At 39.4% G+C, this 17,919-nt stretch overlaps 3 protein-coding genes across 3 annotated transcripts; 1 reads left to right on the forward strand and 2 right to left on the reverse strand.

Annotated features, from left to right (window-relative positions):
* The first annotated feature begins 3,008 nt into the window (after nucleotides 1-3,008).
* Nucleotides 3,009-3,935, forward strand: LOC117250070 (olfactory receptor 6N2-like). The gene has a single exon (XM_033616051.2). It carries the CDS (start codon nucleotides 3,009-3,011, stop codon nucleotides 3,933-3,935), a length of 927 nt encoding a protein of 308 aa, XP_033471942.2.
* Nucleotides 3,936-10,115: 6,180 nt separating this feature from the next.
* On the reverse strand, nucleotides 10,116-11,045 carry LOC144466816 (olfactory receptor 6N2-like). Its single transcript, XM_078174222.1, has one exon. The coding sequence runs from the start codon at nucleotides 11,040-11,042 to the stop codon at nucleotides 10,116-10,118; it is 927 nt and encodes a 308-aa protein (XP_078030348.1). The 5' UTR covers nucleotides 11,043-11,045.
* A 5,164-nt stretch (nucleotides 11,046-16,209) lies between these two features.
* LOC144466817 (olfactory receptor 6N2-like) lies at nucleotides 16,210-17,139 on the reverse strand. Its single transcript, XM_078174223.1, has one exon. It carries the CDS (start codon nucleotides 17,134-17,136, stop codon nucleotides 16,210-16,212), a length of 927 nt encoding a protein of 308 aa, XP_078030349.1. The 5' UTR covers nucleotides 17,137-17,139.
* Between the last annotated feature and the right edge of the window lie 780 nt (nucleotides 17,140-17,919).

Raw genomic sequence — 17,919 nt, forward strand, 5'->3', positions numbered from 1 at the left:
TTAAATCACATACAACAAATTAAAACAGTCTTGCTTAGCCTGTACAGCTGTGATAAAGCTATGCCCAGTTGTCACGTTACCAATCCTTGAATGGATGGAGGGAAGAGTTGGTTTGAAACATGTTGCTTTTGTTAGCCGGCAGAGGAGGGCTGGAAAGAGCTGTGGTTCCAGGTGCAGTCTTTGTTGTGTCCTTTGTTCCAAAGGTGCAGATCTGAGGAAGCCAGTTGCTCGGGGTCCTTGCAGAGCTAGATGTCGTGATGCTAACTCAACTTGGTTCTCCTTGTTGCTGGAAAGTTTGTTGCAAACTTTGTGTTCGCACACTCACTTCTCTGGTTCCAGGTTTTGCTCCTGCTGTGAGCAAGGGCCCCCCCTTTGATGGTTTGGGGGCAAGGAGCAAGTGTCTGAGGTGGTCAGCAGCCCCACAGAAAAAAAAGCCTGTCTGGGCCCAGGAGGAAAGATCTAGGCCTCTAGTTTCCCGGGGCGGCGCAGGGTGGCACAGGGTGGCGAACCCCACGCAGAGCTAGTTTCGAGCAGGGCAACCCGAGGTGCGCTCAGTTTGATAATTTGGCAGACCGAGGTGCGCTGAGATGGGTGTGGCGGCGCAGCAGGGGGAGGTGTCGACAGATGCAGCTTGGCGCAGTGACAGTTTCGTGCCAAAAGGCTTCGCCGAAGGTGCGCTAAAAGCTCACCAGCTGAAACTAGGTCTACTGTCAGCGCAGATGGAGCGCAGCCAGTGTAGTGGAAGTTTGGCTGACCGGCAGACAGTGCGCACACATCACCAGAATCTCACAGACAGGTTTCCAGAATGTCAGGCACATTAACGATGCAATAAATACCCACAAAAACCACTATTCAATGCAACTATCTGCAATCAGCACATAAATGTATCTCTGTATCGACTGTCCCGTCACATCTGATGTCAGATCAAAGGGGATTGGCACCGTTTGGCACCGTTTGGCACCGTTTGGCACGCGTAATGGAAACCCAACCTGATTTGATTAACACAGCTGCAAACTAGTGGGTTTACATCCCTCTCAGCCAACCACAAACAGCCACAGCATCAGATAGGGAGTATATATTCAGCATCTGTCATTTTAGAAAAGTCAAAAGAAAAGAAACAGAGTGAGACTGCGAGAGAGAAAGAGAGAGAGCGCGTGCACGAGAGAAACGCTGTCAACAAATTGTAAGTTATGTTCGGTGTCTTAAGGGTTTACGTGCTTCATGTGATTGCCTATACAAATGTTAAAATGTTCTTGCTTAATGTGATCTACAAAGATAGAGTACATTATTGCGAGGAGGAGGAGGACTTACGCAGAGAGGGTGTACCATCAAAGGACATCCTATTTGGGCATGACAGAGCTGGAATGCAGGTGGGCCACACGAATAATGACTGGAATATCGCCGTGTCCAATGTAATTGTCATTTCATGTCGTACTCTTTTTCATTACACAGGAACAAATTACATCTACCCCACGAGGTGGTCCAAGTGGTGACGTGCATCGTGGCCTCTGATGCGCGCCCCGGTGGCACTTGTGCTCTCCCTGTTGCTGTAAAGGTGACAGTGGCTCTGACCTTCTTCGCCACTGGGTCTTTCCAGCACACCATGGCCGCGGTGGCGGGGATCAGTCAGAGAGCTGTCAGTTCGGCTATACATGCAGTGACGTCTAGTCTAGTCCGACATGCAAATGAGCACATAATTTTTCCATTCACACCTGAGAGCCAGCTGGAAACGAAGCGAGGTTTGTTGTTGAAATGTGGATTCCCTGGGGTACTGGGAGCAATCGACTGCACACATGTACAGTTGCGCGCCCCAGATACCCAAGCCATCACTTATGTGAACCGTAAGGGAGTACATCCATTCACACATTTATGGTGTAAATTTACTCAAGCACATTAAATATAGGCGACAACAAATCACCCAAAACAAATTATTTCAGTGTTCAATTTATTTTATTTAATGATCCCCCCCCCCCCCTTCCTCTTCTTCCTCTCCTCTGCTTAGCGACACCTCCACGTGTGCGTGGCCTTAATGGCCACCTGGGTGCTGGGTACAGCAGGCGCTCGGCTGTATCCGCCAGCCGACGCAGGCTGGCATCTATTGAGGCCAGCGGGAACAGCCTGTCACTCACGCCCCGGAGCCGGTCTTCCACTCCTTGGAGCTGGGCCTCTAACCCCTGGACCTGGGACTCTCATTACGCCTTTGCACGGCGCATTTAAGGGCAAGGAGAGGGGCTCATTTGATTGGTGTCATGTGAATCGGCTGTGTACAACCCACTCCACGCCTTCTCTCCTCCCTCTTTCCGACTTGCGCAGGTAGGAGGGACGGAAGTGGGAAAGAGGAGTAGCTGCGCCAGCGCGCATGGTGTGCCAAAAGCCACCTGGCCACACCCAGTTGGCGAAGTGCAGGTGCGCTGCGCCTCCGCCTCACCCGGTAGGTAGGTAGGTAGGTAGTTAGGTAGGTTTATTTGACAACAATTAAAAAAAACATACATGAGTAACTGCAGATCAGTTTGATATACATTAATTAAAAATCGTTGAGGATTAAAATACACAATAAAGCCCAAAGGCTTATTTCCATTGTGGTCTGCGAAACTAGAGGCCCTAGACTGCTACCATCAAATTCAGTGCCCAATATCATAGTTTGAGTGCCCCCAGCTGATGAAAAAATAATCCTATCTCAGCAGGAAATACTTACATAAAATATTTTGCAAATGTTAACTATTGTTAGCTTGCTTGCTAAGAATGATGAACGCTCACGTGTTATTGTTTTGGTGTTTTGGTGCTATGGTGAATAGTTTAATTAGATCTATGGAGGATGAAGCAGTGTGATAAATACATGTCACAAACTCAACCTGTGGAGTATAGAGGTGAACACAGTTAAGTCAGATAACTGAATGAATAACACATTCAAATACAGGTTGATTGTTAAATGGATGTTCAGTTGTAAGTTCAGTATGTCTGTTATATTATCTGCCAGTTTAAGTGATTGTTAATTTTTGATTATCTTAATGGATGAAGGATTAAATGTAACATATATAACTTTAGGTGGACATGTGGAAGTTCACAAATACAGATTCCTTTATTTTATGATCATGTTTATAGTATATATTTTAGTAATCTGCAGTAATTCTACTATTGTGTATCTTATTGTGATTCACCGAAACCTCCATGAGCCTATGTACGTTTTCATTGCAGCTTTGTTAATCAACTCTGTTCTTTTCAGCACTGCTCTTTACCCAAAGTTTCTGATTGACTTTTTATCTGAAAAACAGATCATATCTTATTCAGCCTGTCTCCTCCAGTATTTTCTGTTTTATACTTTAGGCGGTGCAGAGTTCTTACTGTTGTCAGCCATGGCCTATGACAGGTATGTGTCTATATGTAAACCTCTGCAATATACAACTATAATGAGAAAAACAACTGTCTGTATCTTTCTGGCTTTAGCTTGGTTTGTTCCTGCTTGTCAGCTTGTGGCAACGACAATATTGTCCTTTAACGAAAAGCTCTGTAGGTTTACTTTAAAAGCAATTTTTTGCAGTAACTCAATTTACCATCTTCATTGCAGCACTTCAAGAGCACTGACTGTATTGGGTTTGGTAATTTTACTCAACGTTTCATTTTTTCCGATGCTCTTTATACTTTCCACATATGCACAAATATTCAGAATAACCTATCGAAGTTGCAGAAAAGTCAGGAAAAAAGCTGCAGAGACCTGTTTACCTCACCTGTTGGTTTTGATCAACTTTTCCTTGCTGTGCGCATTTAATGTTATAATAGCTCGACTGGAATCTGATATTTCAAAACTTGCAAATTTGATAATGACTTTACAGCTGGTTTTGTATCATCCGCTTGTTAATCCAATCATATATGGACTAAAAATGAAAGAAATTTCAAAGCACCTCAAGCAGTTGTTATGTCATAGGAAGATGAACTAATGTTATCAACACTGATTTCTTCTTCTGTTTAACAGTGCAGAGATGTGATTTCTCTGATCCTTGGAAAGTGTTTAACATTAGGACTTGTTTTATTTAATAATGCACAGTAATGAGCACTGTCAGCTTCAACAATGAGATGACTGATGACATTTTTCTGTTGTAGCAGTTTCATTCTGAATGTTTCATTACTGTCTTATTGCTCTGAATTTACTGTACAAATGCAGAACCCTATTTACCACATCCACTATTAGTATTCTGGGTCTATTGCTGAAGTATATAAATACTAGAACTAAAAACCTACTTTTTGTTTATAGATTGTTTTTAAAGAGGTTACTTTAAATTTATATTGCTAACTTTTGATGCACTGCATGGGTTTCTAGGAACACTCTCTCAGAGGACATCCACTCAGCTGACTCTGTATTTTATTTTAAATCATTTCTGAAATCATACATTTATCCCACAGTAGACCCTGATTGTATTTAACTCTGCTCCCTTACTCCATTAGTTTTTATCTTGTCAGTTTTCACTGTTTTGTTCATCTCATTGTTGTTGATGTGTCTTATAACTTCATGACCATTTGATTAACATGGCAATAAAGGATTTCAAATGTCAAAAACATTGAGGCATTATTTTATATATTTTACAATGTAGTGCTCATAATGAACACTGTATATTGTAACGCCCGGTACACGGTCTGAACTTTACTGTGGAGGAATAGAATATATTTTTCCCAGCAGTTATCTTGGCTATGTGTTACGTTTAAGATTGACATAACCTCCACAATAATAATGGTGCTCTGTCAGAGCTAGGACACCAGAGAGCACAAATTATTTAATATGCTGGCTGTAGGATTTTCTTTTCTTTCATTTTTTTTTAGGATGACATAATGTAGAACAGTAGTTTTAACCTATTTTTGGGCCAGTGTCCCCCTATTCATGATCCAGGTCCCTCACCTCCTCCCATCAACTAAAATGTAGGCTAAATGTCTTTCCTGATTATTAATGTTGATTATTATTCTGTACTATATCATTATAAGAGCATGTAATTGAATGCTTATGTTGGGAACACATAGTTGAAAGTATTACAATGGCTAAAAAAAATAAATAATAATAAATAAAAACTATTAATTATGTCTGACAATATGATTTAATTTACATTAACTCACCTTCTGTGGCACTATGTCCAGGAAAAATGATAGCCATTTAATTAATTAAGTTTCATAAAGTACAAAAAAACTATCAATTTGAAGGATTTTGGAGTTCTTGACACAGCAGGGATTCACTCACACCTCTGCAATGTTAAACAGACAGCAAGTATGATTCCAAAAGTATTTATTCACAATATGAAAAAAATAAACACACAAAACTACAACCTAACTACAGACTAAGACACTTAACAGTTTGTGTGTGTGTGTGTGTGTGTGTGTGTGAGTGTGTGAGATAGAGAGAGTGTGTGTAGAGCATCAATAACTCATTCAATGACAGCAAACACGTACATTGACAACAGTTGAATAATCTTGCTTAGCTTGCACAACTGTACCATTGCTGTGCCCAGTTGTTACGTTACCAGTCCATGAATGTTGGGAAGAGGTTTTTTGTTATGCTTGTTAGTCGGCGATTCTGTCTATTGTGGATGAGCAAAGATGGAAAGGATTGTGATTCCTGATGCAGTCTCAGCAGTGCTGTATTCCAGCTTTGCAGGTTAGAGGAATCTGTTCATGCTTTGTCCTAACAGCGTTAGCAGTTCATCTTCACATGTTGCCAATGCTGTGCCTAAGTGTTATGTTACCAGTCCATGGACGATTGACCTTCAAAATAGCTTACATCAGAAACTACAAGAAGACGGCAGAAACATGTGAACCCTGTTTCAGGATCAGTGTTTGGTGAAAACTCCTACCCTGAAAAACTCTGGGTTTTGTGTTTCAGAAAGAGATGTAATTGAAACTCTGGGTAAATTACTGCGGTAACTGATAACCCAACCCGCCCGCCAACAGGTTATCTTCAACAAACCCTGAGTTTCTCTCCATCTCCCCCCTCTGACAGAGCAAGACATGCTGTTTCGTTTCCAAAATTATTTCAGTCGTATCAAAGCATATATTAAACAGCGAAGATTTTCTGTCTGTCAGAATCAAAATCCTGGTTGGATATTAATTTGTTACTCAGGACCATCTAAAGTTACCGCTTTTACGCACTCTCAGCAGTGACATAAACTTTCATTTGTAATATTATTGTTTATTCTTGTGATTTCTCTTTCATTTCTGTATTGGTTCAATAGTTTAGACGTTGCTATGAGAAATGTAGTAGTTGCATGTATTTGAATAAAAAAGTTGTACGTGATGTTTTCACCAAGAAAGATTGATGGATGGATGTTATGTAAGAGTAGCCGAGATCTATCAGAATCAAAATCAGAATCAAAAATACTTTATTGTTCCAGAGGGGAAATTATGGTTTGTGACAGTCACGCCAATGTTAAGAATATTACATGTGAAGATGAACTGCTAATGCTGTTAGGACAAAGATTGAACAGATTCCTCTGACCTGCAACAGTGGAATGCAGCACTGCAGAGACTGCATCAGGAACCACAAGTCTTTCCATCTTTGCTCATCCACATCAGACAGGAGTGCCGACTAACAAGTAGCATAACAAAAAACCTCTTCCCAACATTCATGGACTGGTAACGTAACAACTGGGTACAGAATTGGTACAACTGTACAGGCTAAACAAGATTGTTTAACTGTTGTCAATGTACATGTTGATTTGCTGTCATTCAGTGAGAGCAACACACTGTTAAGTGTCTTAGTCTGCATTCTCGGAACCCATCGGCTGTATTCGGCGTCTGACTTCCGGCAGACGGCGATAAAGCCTCTGGGGGCAGACCCCCGATTTTTTGGCATTCCAGTTTGAGGAGACGAATTTCCGTTTCCGACTTCCTTTAATATATAAGTAAATATGCTGAACCATTGCAATGGATTCAGAGTTTGCAGTGACGCCAATTATGTTCCGCCTCGTTAGTTCACCGCATGGAGCGTTTAACCTGGCAACAACTGCAGCCGGCTCAAACGTGATTGATCAATATCACGCGGACTACAAACAGCCTAGCACCGGAAACCAGGGCTCTTCTGCTCTTCTTCCGGAGGCAAGATCTCTGAGGTTTGCCTACAGACTACGTTCACTGAATGTAGAGTCTGTATATAGACACTACTACACCATCCACAGCACAGCCCTGTCAGTTTTTGGCAAGAAGCTGGGAAGGCCAAATGACTGGTTTGATGCCAGTTTAACAGAATTGGCTCCAATCCTCAACTGCCCCACTGAAAACAGCCTCGGGAGAAACCATCTCTGACCGCTCTAAACAACTTGACCGCTGGGTGGAACACTACTCGGTGCTTTACACCAGGGATAACATTGTCTCTGATGCAGCACTCAGGCATGTAGGGCGTTTCCCTGTAATGGAAGAGCTCAACATGGAACCAACTACTGAGGAGTTAGGTAAAGCAATTGACAGCTTGGCCAGCAGAAAAGCACCAGACAGTGATGGAATAAGTCCTCAAGTGCGGAAAGCCTGCTCTACTGCACAGACTCCACAGGCTCCTCTGCCTGTGCTGGTAGGAAGGCTCTGTCCCACAGGACATGAGAGATGCAAACATCATTACCCTGTACAAAAATAAAGGAGACAGGGGCAATTGTACAACTATCGTGGCATCTCCCTACTCAGCATCACTGGCAAACTCTTTGCTAGAGTTTTACTGGGTAGACTTCAAGTCCTGGCGGAGAGAATCTACTCTGAATCACAGGCAGGATTCAGGGCCGGAAGCTCTACCTTGGACATGATCTTCTCCCTGAGACAGCTGCAGGAGAAGTGCAGAGAGCAGCGAAAACCACTCTACATGGCCTTCATTGAGTTGACCAAGGCATTTGATCTTGTGAGCAGGAGCGGCCTCTTCCAACTGGTCAAACGGATAAGCTGCCCTCCAAAACTCCTCAGCACTCTTCGGTCCTTCCTGCATGCTGGTGCCCACTCTGTTTGGGATATTCTTTTCCCTTCTCCTGTACCAAGCCTTTGGAACGTCAACTGAAGGAGTCTACCTACACACTAGGACAGACAGCAAACTTTTCAACCTCTCCCGACTGAAAGCAAAAACGAAGGTCAGATCACTCATCATTCGGGAAATGCTGTTTGCTGATGATGCAACAGTGGCAGCACACTCCCAGAAACACCTGCAGGTCCTCACTGACCAGTTCAGTCACGCATGTCAGAACTTCAAAGTAACCATTAGCTTGAAGAAAACCAAGACCATGGGACAGGGTACTGAAACCCCCCCTTCCATCACCATTAACAGTTAGACACTGGAAGCTGTGAGCAGCTTTATCTACCTTGGGTCTACCATTACCAACAACCTGTCTCTTGATGCAGAAGTCAGCAGCCGGATCGGAAAAGCAGCCTCTACTTTTGGGAAACTTACATCTAGAGTATGGGACAATAACAAACTCTCCATCCATACAAAGATACAGGTGTACAGTGCCTGTGTCAGCAGCACACTCCTGTATGGTAGCGAAGCGTGGACCACATACTCGCGCCAAGAGCGGAGGTTAAATTCTTTCCATCTGCACTGCCTGAGACACATACTGGGCATCACGTGGCAGGACAGGATCACAGATACAGCGGTCCAAGAGAGGGCACAGCTCCCAACAATGTTCTCTCTTCTGAGGCAACGACGTCTCTGCTGGCTGGGCCATGTCCGCCAGATGCACGTTGGTCACATGCCAAAAGACATACTGTACGCAGAGCTAACATCTGGCAAAAGGCCAATTGGCCGCCCTCTGCTTCAGTATAAGGTTGTCTGCAAAAAGGACCTCAAATCCTTCAACATCAATCCTGCCACCAGGGGAAGATGCCGCTACAGACCGTCGTCTATGGCAGCAGGCACTCCGCACCGGACTGCAGACCCATGAAACAACCTTGTCTCAACAAAAAGAAACAAAAAGAAATTTGAGAAAGCAGCAAGTCATCATCACGTCCTCAACATCACAGAATCCGGCCTACACTTGTGACATCTGTGGCCGGGTCTGCCACTCCCGGATTGGCCTTCACAGCCACAGAAGACGCTGTGTCCAAACCTAACTCCCAGGCACAAGAAATCTATGGTCTTACGAGACTGCGATGCCGATGATGATGATGATGATGATTAGTCTGTAGTTAGGTTTATTTAGTTTGTAGATTTGTGTGTTTATTTTTGTAAGTACTTGCGCTGGCCCAAAAATATGTTAAAACCACTACACTACAATATTTAATCCTAACAAAAACAATAAAATGCTACAACCAACATATTAAATAATTTGTGCTTTCTGGTGTCCTCGCTCTGACAGAGCACCAGATTAGGAGGTTATATCAATCTTAAATGTAGCACATAGCCAAGATAACAGTATACAGTGTTCACTATGAGGACTACACTGTAATATATAAAATAACACCACAATGTTTTCAACATTTGAAATCCTTTATTGCCATGTTAATAAAATGGTCATGAAGTTATAAAACACATCAACAACAATTAGATGAACAAAACAGTGAAAACTGACAAGATAAAAACTAATGGAGTAAGGGAGCAGAGTTAAATACAATCAGGGTCTACTGTGGGATAAATTTATGATTTCAGAAATGATTTAAAATAAAATACAGAGTCAGCTGAGTGGATGTCCTCTTGCAGATTGTTCCAGAGGCTCTCACAGCTCATAGGGACTCTAACGTTCATGGATGACACAAGTAAAAACCCATGCAGTGCATCAAGACTCAGCAATCTAATTTTAAAAAAATTACTTTTAAACACAATATAAACAGTGTAAAGAGGCAAAAGCAGGTGTAATGTGAATCTTTCTCTTAGTTCTAGTTCTATCAACTTCAGCAATAGACCCAGAATACTAATACTGGATATAATAAATAGGGTTCTGCATTTGTACAGTAAATTCAAAGCAATAAGACAGTAATAAAACATTCAGAATGAAACTACTGCAACAGAGTAACTGCAGAAAATGTCATCAGTCATCTCATTGTTGAAGCTGACAGTGCTCATTACTGTGCATTATTAAGTAAAACAAGTCCTAAAGTTAAACACTTTCCAAGGATCAGAGAAATCACATCTCTGCACTGTTAAACAGAAGAAGAAATCAGTGTTGATAACATTAGTTCATCTTCCTATGACATAACAACTGCTTGAGGTGCTTTGAAATTTCTTTCATTTTTAGTCCATATATGATTGGATTAACAAGTGGATGATACAAAACCAGCTGTAAAGTCATTATTAAATTTGCAAGTTTTGTAATTTCAGATTCCAGTCGAGCTATAATTATATTATATGTGCACAGCAAGGAGAAGTTGATCAAAACCAACAGGTGAGGTAAACAGGTCTCTGCAGCTTTTTTCCTGACTTTTCTGCAACTTCGATAGGTTATTCTGAATATTTGTGCATATGTGGAAAGTATAAAGAGCATCGGAAAAAATGAAACATTTAGAAACATGACCAAACCCAATATAGTCAGTGCTCTTGATGTGCTACACTGAAGTTTGTAAATTGAGTTACTGCAAAAAATTGCTTTTAAAGTAAATCTACAGAGCTTTTCGTTAAAGGACATTATTGTCAGTGCCATAATCTGACAAGCAGGAACAAACCAAGCTAAAGCCAGAAAGATACAGACAGTTGTTTTTCTCATTATAGTTGTATATTGCAGAGGTTTACATATAGACACATACCTGTCATAGGCCATGGCTGACAACAGTGAAAACTCTGAACCGCCTAAAGTATAAAACAAAAAATACTGAACGAGACAGGCTGAATAAGATATGATCTGTTTTTCAGATAAAAAGTCAATCAGAAGCTTTGGGTAAATAGCAGTGCTGAAAAGAACAGAGTTGATTAACAAAGCTGCAATGAAAACGTACATAGGCTCATGGAGGTTTCGGTGAATCACAATAAGATACACAATAGTAGAATTACTGCAGATTATTAAAATATATACTATAAACATGATCATAAAATAAAGGAATCTGTATTTGTGAACTTCCACATGTCCACCTAAAGTTATATATGTTACATTTAATCCTTCATCCATTAAGATAGTCAAAAATTAACAATCACTTAAACATGCAGATAATATAACAGACATACTGAACCTACAACTACAAGTAAAGAATTCACTCTCTGAACATCCATTTAACAATCAATCTGTATTTGAATGTGTTATTCATTCACAGTTACCTGACTTCATTAAAAAATGCAGGTGGGATGTGTTCACCTCCAAACTCCACAGGCTGAGTTTGTGACATGTTTTTATCAGACTGCTTCATCCTCCATAGATCTCATTACACCATTCACCAAAGGAAACAATAACACGTGACAAACTTTGTCAAACTCTGGAGCCCATAAATCAGAAGCCATATTTCTCCTTTTTTACTGAGTAATGTACATATGTAATGTTCTCTGTGCCACTATAAAGAAAGAAAAAAAAGACAGTACAGCAGGAGAGTGACTATATTTCCTTCACCAAGTGGTGTCTCCCTCATATTGTGTCACATGGTGCTTTTTTATTTGTTTGGGCACCCCTGGTCAAAATTTATTTTACTGTAAATAGTTAAGTAGAAGATGAAGTGATCTCCAAAAGACATGAATGTAAAAATGAAACATGCTTTTCAGCATTTTAAGCAAGATCAGTGTGTTATTTTGCTTTGTATAATTTTGGAGTGGAAAAAAACGAAAGGAACATCATGCAAGGGTTTGGACACCCCAAGACATTTGAGTTCTCAGACAACTTTTACCAGGGTCTTGTTAGGGCTCTGGCTTGTTCACAGTCATCGTTAGGAAAGGCCAGGTAATGCAAATTTCAAAGCTTTGTAAATACTCTGATTCCTGAGACCTTGTCCCAGTAATCAGCAGCCATGGGCTCCTCTAAACAGCTGCCTAGCACTAAGATAGCTGATGCCCACAAAGCAGGAGAAGACTATAAGAAGATAGCAAAGTGTTTTCAGGGAGCTGTGTCCTCATTTTGTAATGTCATTAAAAAGTGGAGGTCAAGTTGAAGTCTGGAATACCAAGACAGCTTTCTGAAAGAGTTGCTCGTAGGATTCTTAGAAAGGCAAATCAAAACCACTGTTGGACTGCGAAAGACCTGCAGGAAGGTTACCAGACTCTGGAGTGGTGGTGCACTGATTTACTGTGCAGCCATACCTACTATAAATATGACCTTCATGGACTTTTAACACTCACTTATTAGACATGATCAAAATATCTTTATTAACCCTTACAGACGGTTTTAAATTCCATCCATTCACCCAGTAAGGACTCATTGCGTCCTTGTGATGGTTGAAGTCATAACTTTTTAATGGCTTTATCTTTTAAGATTATTATTTTTTTGTTATGTTATTTAACTTCTGTCCCACCATGACTATTATAATTCAAACAATAAAATTAGTTAATTAACCCTTTACAGGCCGGTTTCTGTGATGTACCGTTCATTTTTATACAAAAAACAGCCCAAAAATGAAATATTCTCTAGTTAGACATTGATTTTTTAAAATGATTACAACTGTCTGAGGTCAGGCAGTGTTTATGGGGAATATCAGCTTTTATGCATTTTTACTTTTTTTGTAGTGTTAGATTGAAAACAAAATATAGCTTTCACCCAGTTAAGGACTCATTGCGTCCTAATGATGGCTGAAGGTATAACTTTTTAATGGTTTTATATTTTAAGATTTTTCTTTTTTTGTTATGTTATTTAACTTCTCTCCCACCATGACTGTTAAATTAAAAAAATAAAATTAGTTAATTAACCCTAGGCCGGTTTCTGTTATGTACCACTCATTTTAATACAAAAAAAAAAAACCACCCCAAGAGTGAAATAATTTCACTTTACAAGAGGCTGGAGGGATATTTTTTTAATACTTATATTTGCCTGAGGTCAGTCAGTTTTCATGCAGAATATTAGTTCATATGCAGTTTTACTTTTTGTACAGTGTAAGACTAAAGTAAAAGACTCATTGAGTCCCCTATTCAATTCCATGTAATTTTTTTGAGAACAATGGGTGAACCCTTGGCTGAAACAGTTACTGAAAAAGTTAGTTTTCAACGCTCTCACTGCAGGGCTGGCAGTACAGTACCCTGACGCGATGCTCCTTACAGGCGGTACGTTTGCATTTGAAGCAGACAGTGTGCACTTTTCCTCTCTTTGTGCCCGTGCACAGAACACACAAGCGCTGACCAGGCTGCCTCCTCTTCAGCTCGCTGGGTCGGCCGTTGGCTGGTGGCAGGTTGCTGCCGTTCCTCTGGCTGGCTGTGTTGGAGGCTACTATAATATGGGGTCAGATCAGTCTCATAATGAATGAACTCACGCAGGGTTTTTCACGAATGCATATGTTATAAATTCACAGATCATGCAAATCGCTGAATGTGCATTTACAAACCGCTTCTCATTTGTGAACCTCTCCACATTTGTGAGAGAAATCTGTGTGGTGAATTTTGAGACTCCCCTGAGGTCGCAGGTCAACGAACGTCACCATTGGCTGATAAATCTGTCAATCAAATTTATGATTCTGACTGACAGATTCATCAGTCAATCAGGTGTGTTCGCTTTCAGCCAATCGTATGGCTCCTTACATTTTCTCCACACCATACGATTGGCTGAAAGTGAACACACCTGATTGTACAACACTACAAAAAAAGTAAAAATGCATTAAAACTGATATTCCCCATAAACACTGCCTGACCTCAGACAGTTGTAATCATTTTTAAAAATCCCTCTCTAACTAGAGAATATTTCATTTTTGGGCTGTTTTTTGTATAAAAATGAGTAGTACATCACAGAAACCGGCCTGTAAAGGGTTAATTAACTAATTTTATTGTTTGAATTATAACAGTCATTATGGGAGAGAAGCTAAATAACATAACAAAACAATAATAATCTTAAAAGATAAAGCCATTAAAAAGTTATGACTTCAACCATCACAAGGACGCAATGAGTCCTTACTGGGTGAGAGCTATAAATTTAATTACACATTGAAAAAAAAAACTTTTATCTTTTTTTTTTTTTTTTTTAATTTCAACATTAACAGATAAAGGCAAAACTTCCCCAAAGCATTTTGCTAAAGCATGATTGCAGCCAAAATGCTGCTCAATAGAGGAACGGGCGAGAACTCATTGAGTCCTTGCTGGGTGTAAGGGTTAACAGGCTATGTACCACAGTCTTTTAAGGTAGCTGTAATTAAGCCTCTCCTAAAAAAGCCCAATCTGAATCCAGAGGTGTTATCCAACTATAGACCAATATCTAATCTTCCCTTTCTTTCAAAGATCCTTGAGAAAGTAGTCACAGACCAGCTGTGTGATTTTCTCCATGATAATAATTTATTTGAGGAATTTCAGTCAGGATTTAGAGTGCATCATAGCACTGAGACAGTACTAGTTAAAATTACAAATGATCTTCTGATTGCTTCAGACAAAGGACTCGTCTCTGTACTTGTTTTATTAGATCTTTGTCCAGTGTTTGACACAATTGACCATCAAATTCTGCTACAGAGACTGGAACACTTAATTGGCCTATAAGGCTCTGCATTAAGCTGGTTTAAATCTTATTTATCCGATCATTTTCAGTTTGTTCACGTTCATGATGAATCATCCTTACGTACTAAAGTTTGTTTTGGAGTTCCGCAAGGTTCTGTGCTGGGACCAATCCTATTTACTCTATATATGCTTCCCTTAGGTAACATCATTAGAAATCACTCTGTAAATTTCCATTGTTATGCGGATGATACACAGTTGTATTTATCTATGAAGCCAGAAGAAAGTAATCAGTTACCTAAACTTCATAATTTTTGACATGTGATAAAAACCTTTGGAATCATGCTTGCTGTCTGTTTAATATGGCACAAGTGTAAGTGAATCACTGAGCCCTGCTGTGTCAAAAACTCCCAAATCCTTCAAACTGATAGTTTAATGTACTTTATGAAAGTGAGTTAATTAAACGGCTATCATTTTTCCCTTTTTATGGTGCCCCACAAGGTGAGTTCATGTAAATTGAATCATATTTTTCTATATAATTAATAGTTATCATAATTATTTCTTATAGCCATTTTAATACTTTCAACTATGTGTTCCCAACATTAGCATTCAAAGACATGCTCTTATAATGATATAATACAGAATAACAATCAACATTAATAATCAGGGAAGACATTTAGCCTACATTTTAGTTGATGGGAGGAGGTGAGGGACCTGGATCATGAATAGGGGGACACTGGCCCAAAAATAGGTTAAAACCACTGCTCTACGTTATGTCATCCTAAAAATAAAAAAAAATCTTACAACCAACATATTAAATCATTTGTGCTTACTGGTGTCCTAGCTCTGACAGAGCACCATTATTATTGTGGAGGTTATGTCAATCTTAAACGTAGTACATAGCCAAGATAACTGCTGGGAAAAATATATTTTTATGCCTCTACAGTAAAGTTCAGACCGTGTACCAGGCGTTACAGTATACAGTGTTCATTATGAGCACTACATTGTAAAATATATAGAATAACGCCACAGTGTTTTCGACATTTGAAATCCTTTATTGCCATGTTAATCAAATGGTCATGAAGTTATAAGACACATCAACAACAATTAGATGAACAAAACAGTGAAAACTGACAAGATAAAAACTAATGGAGTGAGGGAGCAGAGTTAAATATAATCAGGGTCTACTGTGGGATAAATGTATGATTTCAGAAATGATTTATAAAATACAGAGTCAGCTGAGTGGATGTCCTGTGGCAGATTGATCCAGAGGCTCTCACAGCTCATAGGGACTCTAACGTTCATGGATGACACAAGTAAAAACCCGTGCAGTGCATCAAGACTCAGCAATCTAATTTCAAATAAAATTACTTTTAAACACAATATAAACAGTGTAAAGAGGCAAAAGCAGCTGTGATGTGATTCTTTCTCTTAGTTCTAGTTCTATAAACTTCATAAATAGACACAGAATATTAATAATGGATATAATAAATAGGGTTCTGCATTTGTACAGTAAATTCAAAGCAGTAAGACAGTAATGAAACATAAAGAATGAAACTACTGCAACAGAGTAACTGCAGAAAATGTCATCAGTCATCTCATTGTTGAAGCTGACAGTGCTCATTACTGTGCATTATTAAGTAAAACAAGTCCTAAAGTTAAACACTTTCCAAGGATCAGAGAAATCACATCTCTGCACTGTTAAACAGAAGAAGAAATCAGTGTTGATAACATTAGTTCATCTTCCTATGACATAACAACTGCTTGAGGTGCTTTGAAATTTCTTTCATTTTTAGTCCATATATGATTGGATTAACAAGTGGATGATACAAAACCAGCTGTAAAGTCATCATTAAATTTGCAAGTTTTGTAATATCAGATTCCAGTCGAGCTATAATTATATTATATGTGCACAGCAAGGAAAAGCTGATCAAAACCAACAGGTGAGGTAAACAGGTCTCTGCAGCTTTTTTCCTGACTTTTCTGCAGCTTTCATAGGTTATTCTGAATATTTGTACATATGTGGAAAGTATAAAGAGCATCGGAAAAAATGAAACATTGAGCAAAATTACCAAACCATATATTTGCAGTGCTCTTGAAGTGCTGCAATGAAGTTTGTAAATTGAGTTATTGCAAAAAACTGCTTTTAAAGTAAACCTACAGAGCTTTTCATCAAAGGACATTATTGTCAGTGCCACAAGCTGACAAGCAGGAACAAACCAAGCTAAAGCTAGAAAGATACAGACAGTTGTTTTTCTTATTATAGTTGGATATTGCAGAGGTTTACATATAGACACATACCTGTCATAGGCCATGGCTGACAACAGAAAGAACTCTGCACCGCCTAAAGTATAAAACAGAAAATACTGGAGGAGACAGACTGAATAAGATATGATCTGTTTTTCAGATAAAAAGTCAATCAGAAGCTTTGGGTAAATAGCAGTGCTGAAAAGAACAGAGTTGATTAACAAAGCTGCAATGAAAACGTACATAGGCTCATGGAGGTTTCGGTGAATCACAATAAGATACACAATAGTAGAATTACTGCAGATTATTAAAATATATACTATAAACATGATCATAAAATAAAGGAATCTGTATTTGTGGACTTCCACATGTCCACCTAAAGTTATATATGTTACATTTAATCCTTCATCCATTAAGATAGTCAAAAATTAACAATCACTTAAACATGCAGATAATATAACAGACATACTGAACCTACAACTACAAGTAAAGAATTCACTCTCTGAACATCCATTTAACAATCAATCTGTATTTGAATGTGTTATTCATTCACAGTTACCTGACTTCATTAAAAAATGCAGGTGGGATGTGTTCACCTCCAAACTCCACAGGCTGAGTTTGTGACATGTTTTTATCAGACTGCTTCATCCTCCATAGATCTCATTACACCATTCACCAAAGGAAACAATAACACGTGACAAACTTTGTCAAACTCTGGAGCCCATAAATCAGAAGCCATATTTCTCCTTTTTTACTGAGTAATGTGCATATGTAATGTTCTCTGTGCCACTATAAAGAAAGAAAAAAAAGACAGTACAGCAGGAGAGTGACTATATTTCCTTCACCAAGTGATGTCTCCCTCATATTGTGTCACATGGTGCTTTTTTATTTGTTTGGGCACCCCTGGTCAAAATTTATTTTACTGTAAACAGTTAAGTAGAAGATGAAGTGATCTCCAAAAGACATGAATGTAAAAATGAAACATGCTTTTCAACATTTTAAGCAAGATCAGTGTTTTCAGGGAGCTGTATCCTCATTTTGTAATGTCATTAAAAAATGGCATTAAACAGGAACTGTGGAGGTCAAGTTGAAGTCTGGAATACCAAGACATCTTTCTGAAAGAGTTGCTTGTAGGATTGTTAGAAAAGCAAATCAAAACCACTGTTTGACTGCAAAAGACCTGCAGACCTGCAAAC

This window comes from Epinephelus lanceolatus, chromosome 14 (genome assembly GCF_041903045.1).
Source record: "Epinephelus lanceolatus isolate andai-2023 chromosome 14, ASM4190304v1, whole genome shotgun sequence".
NCBI classification, from domain to species: domain Eukaryota; kingdom Metazoa; phylum Chordata; class Actinopteri; order Perciformes; family Serranidae; genus Epinephelus; species Epinephelus lanceolatus.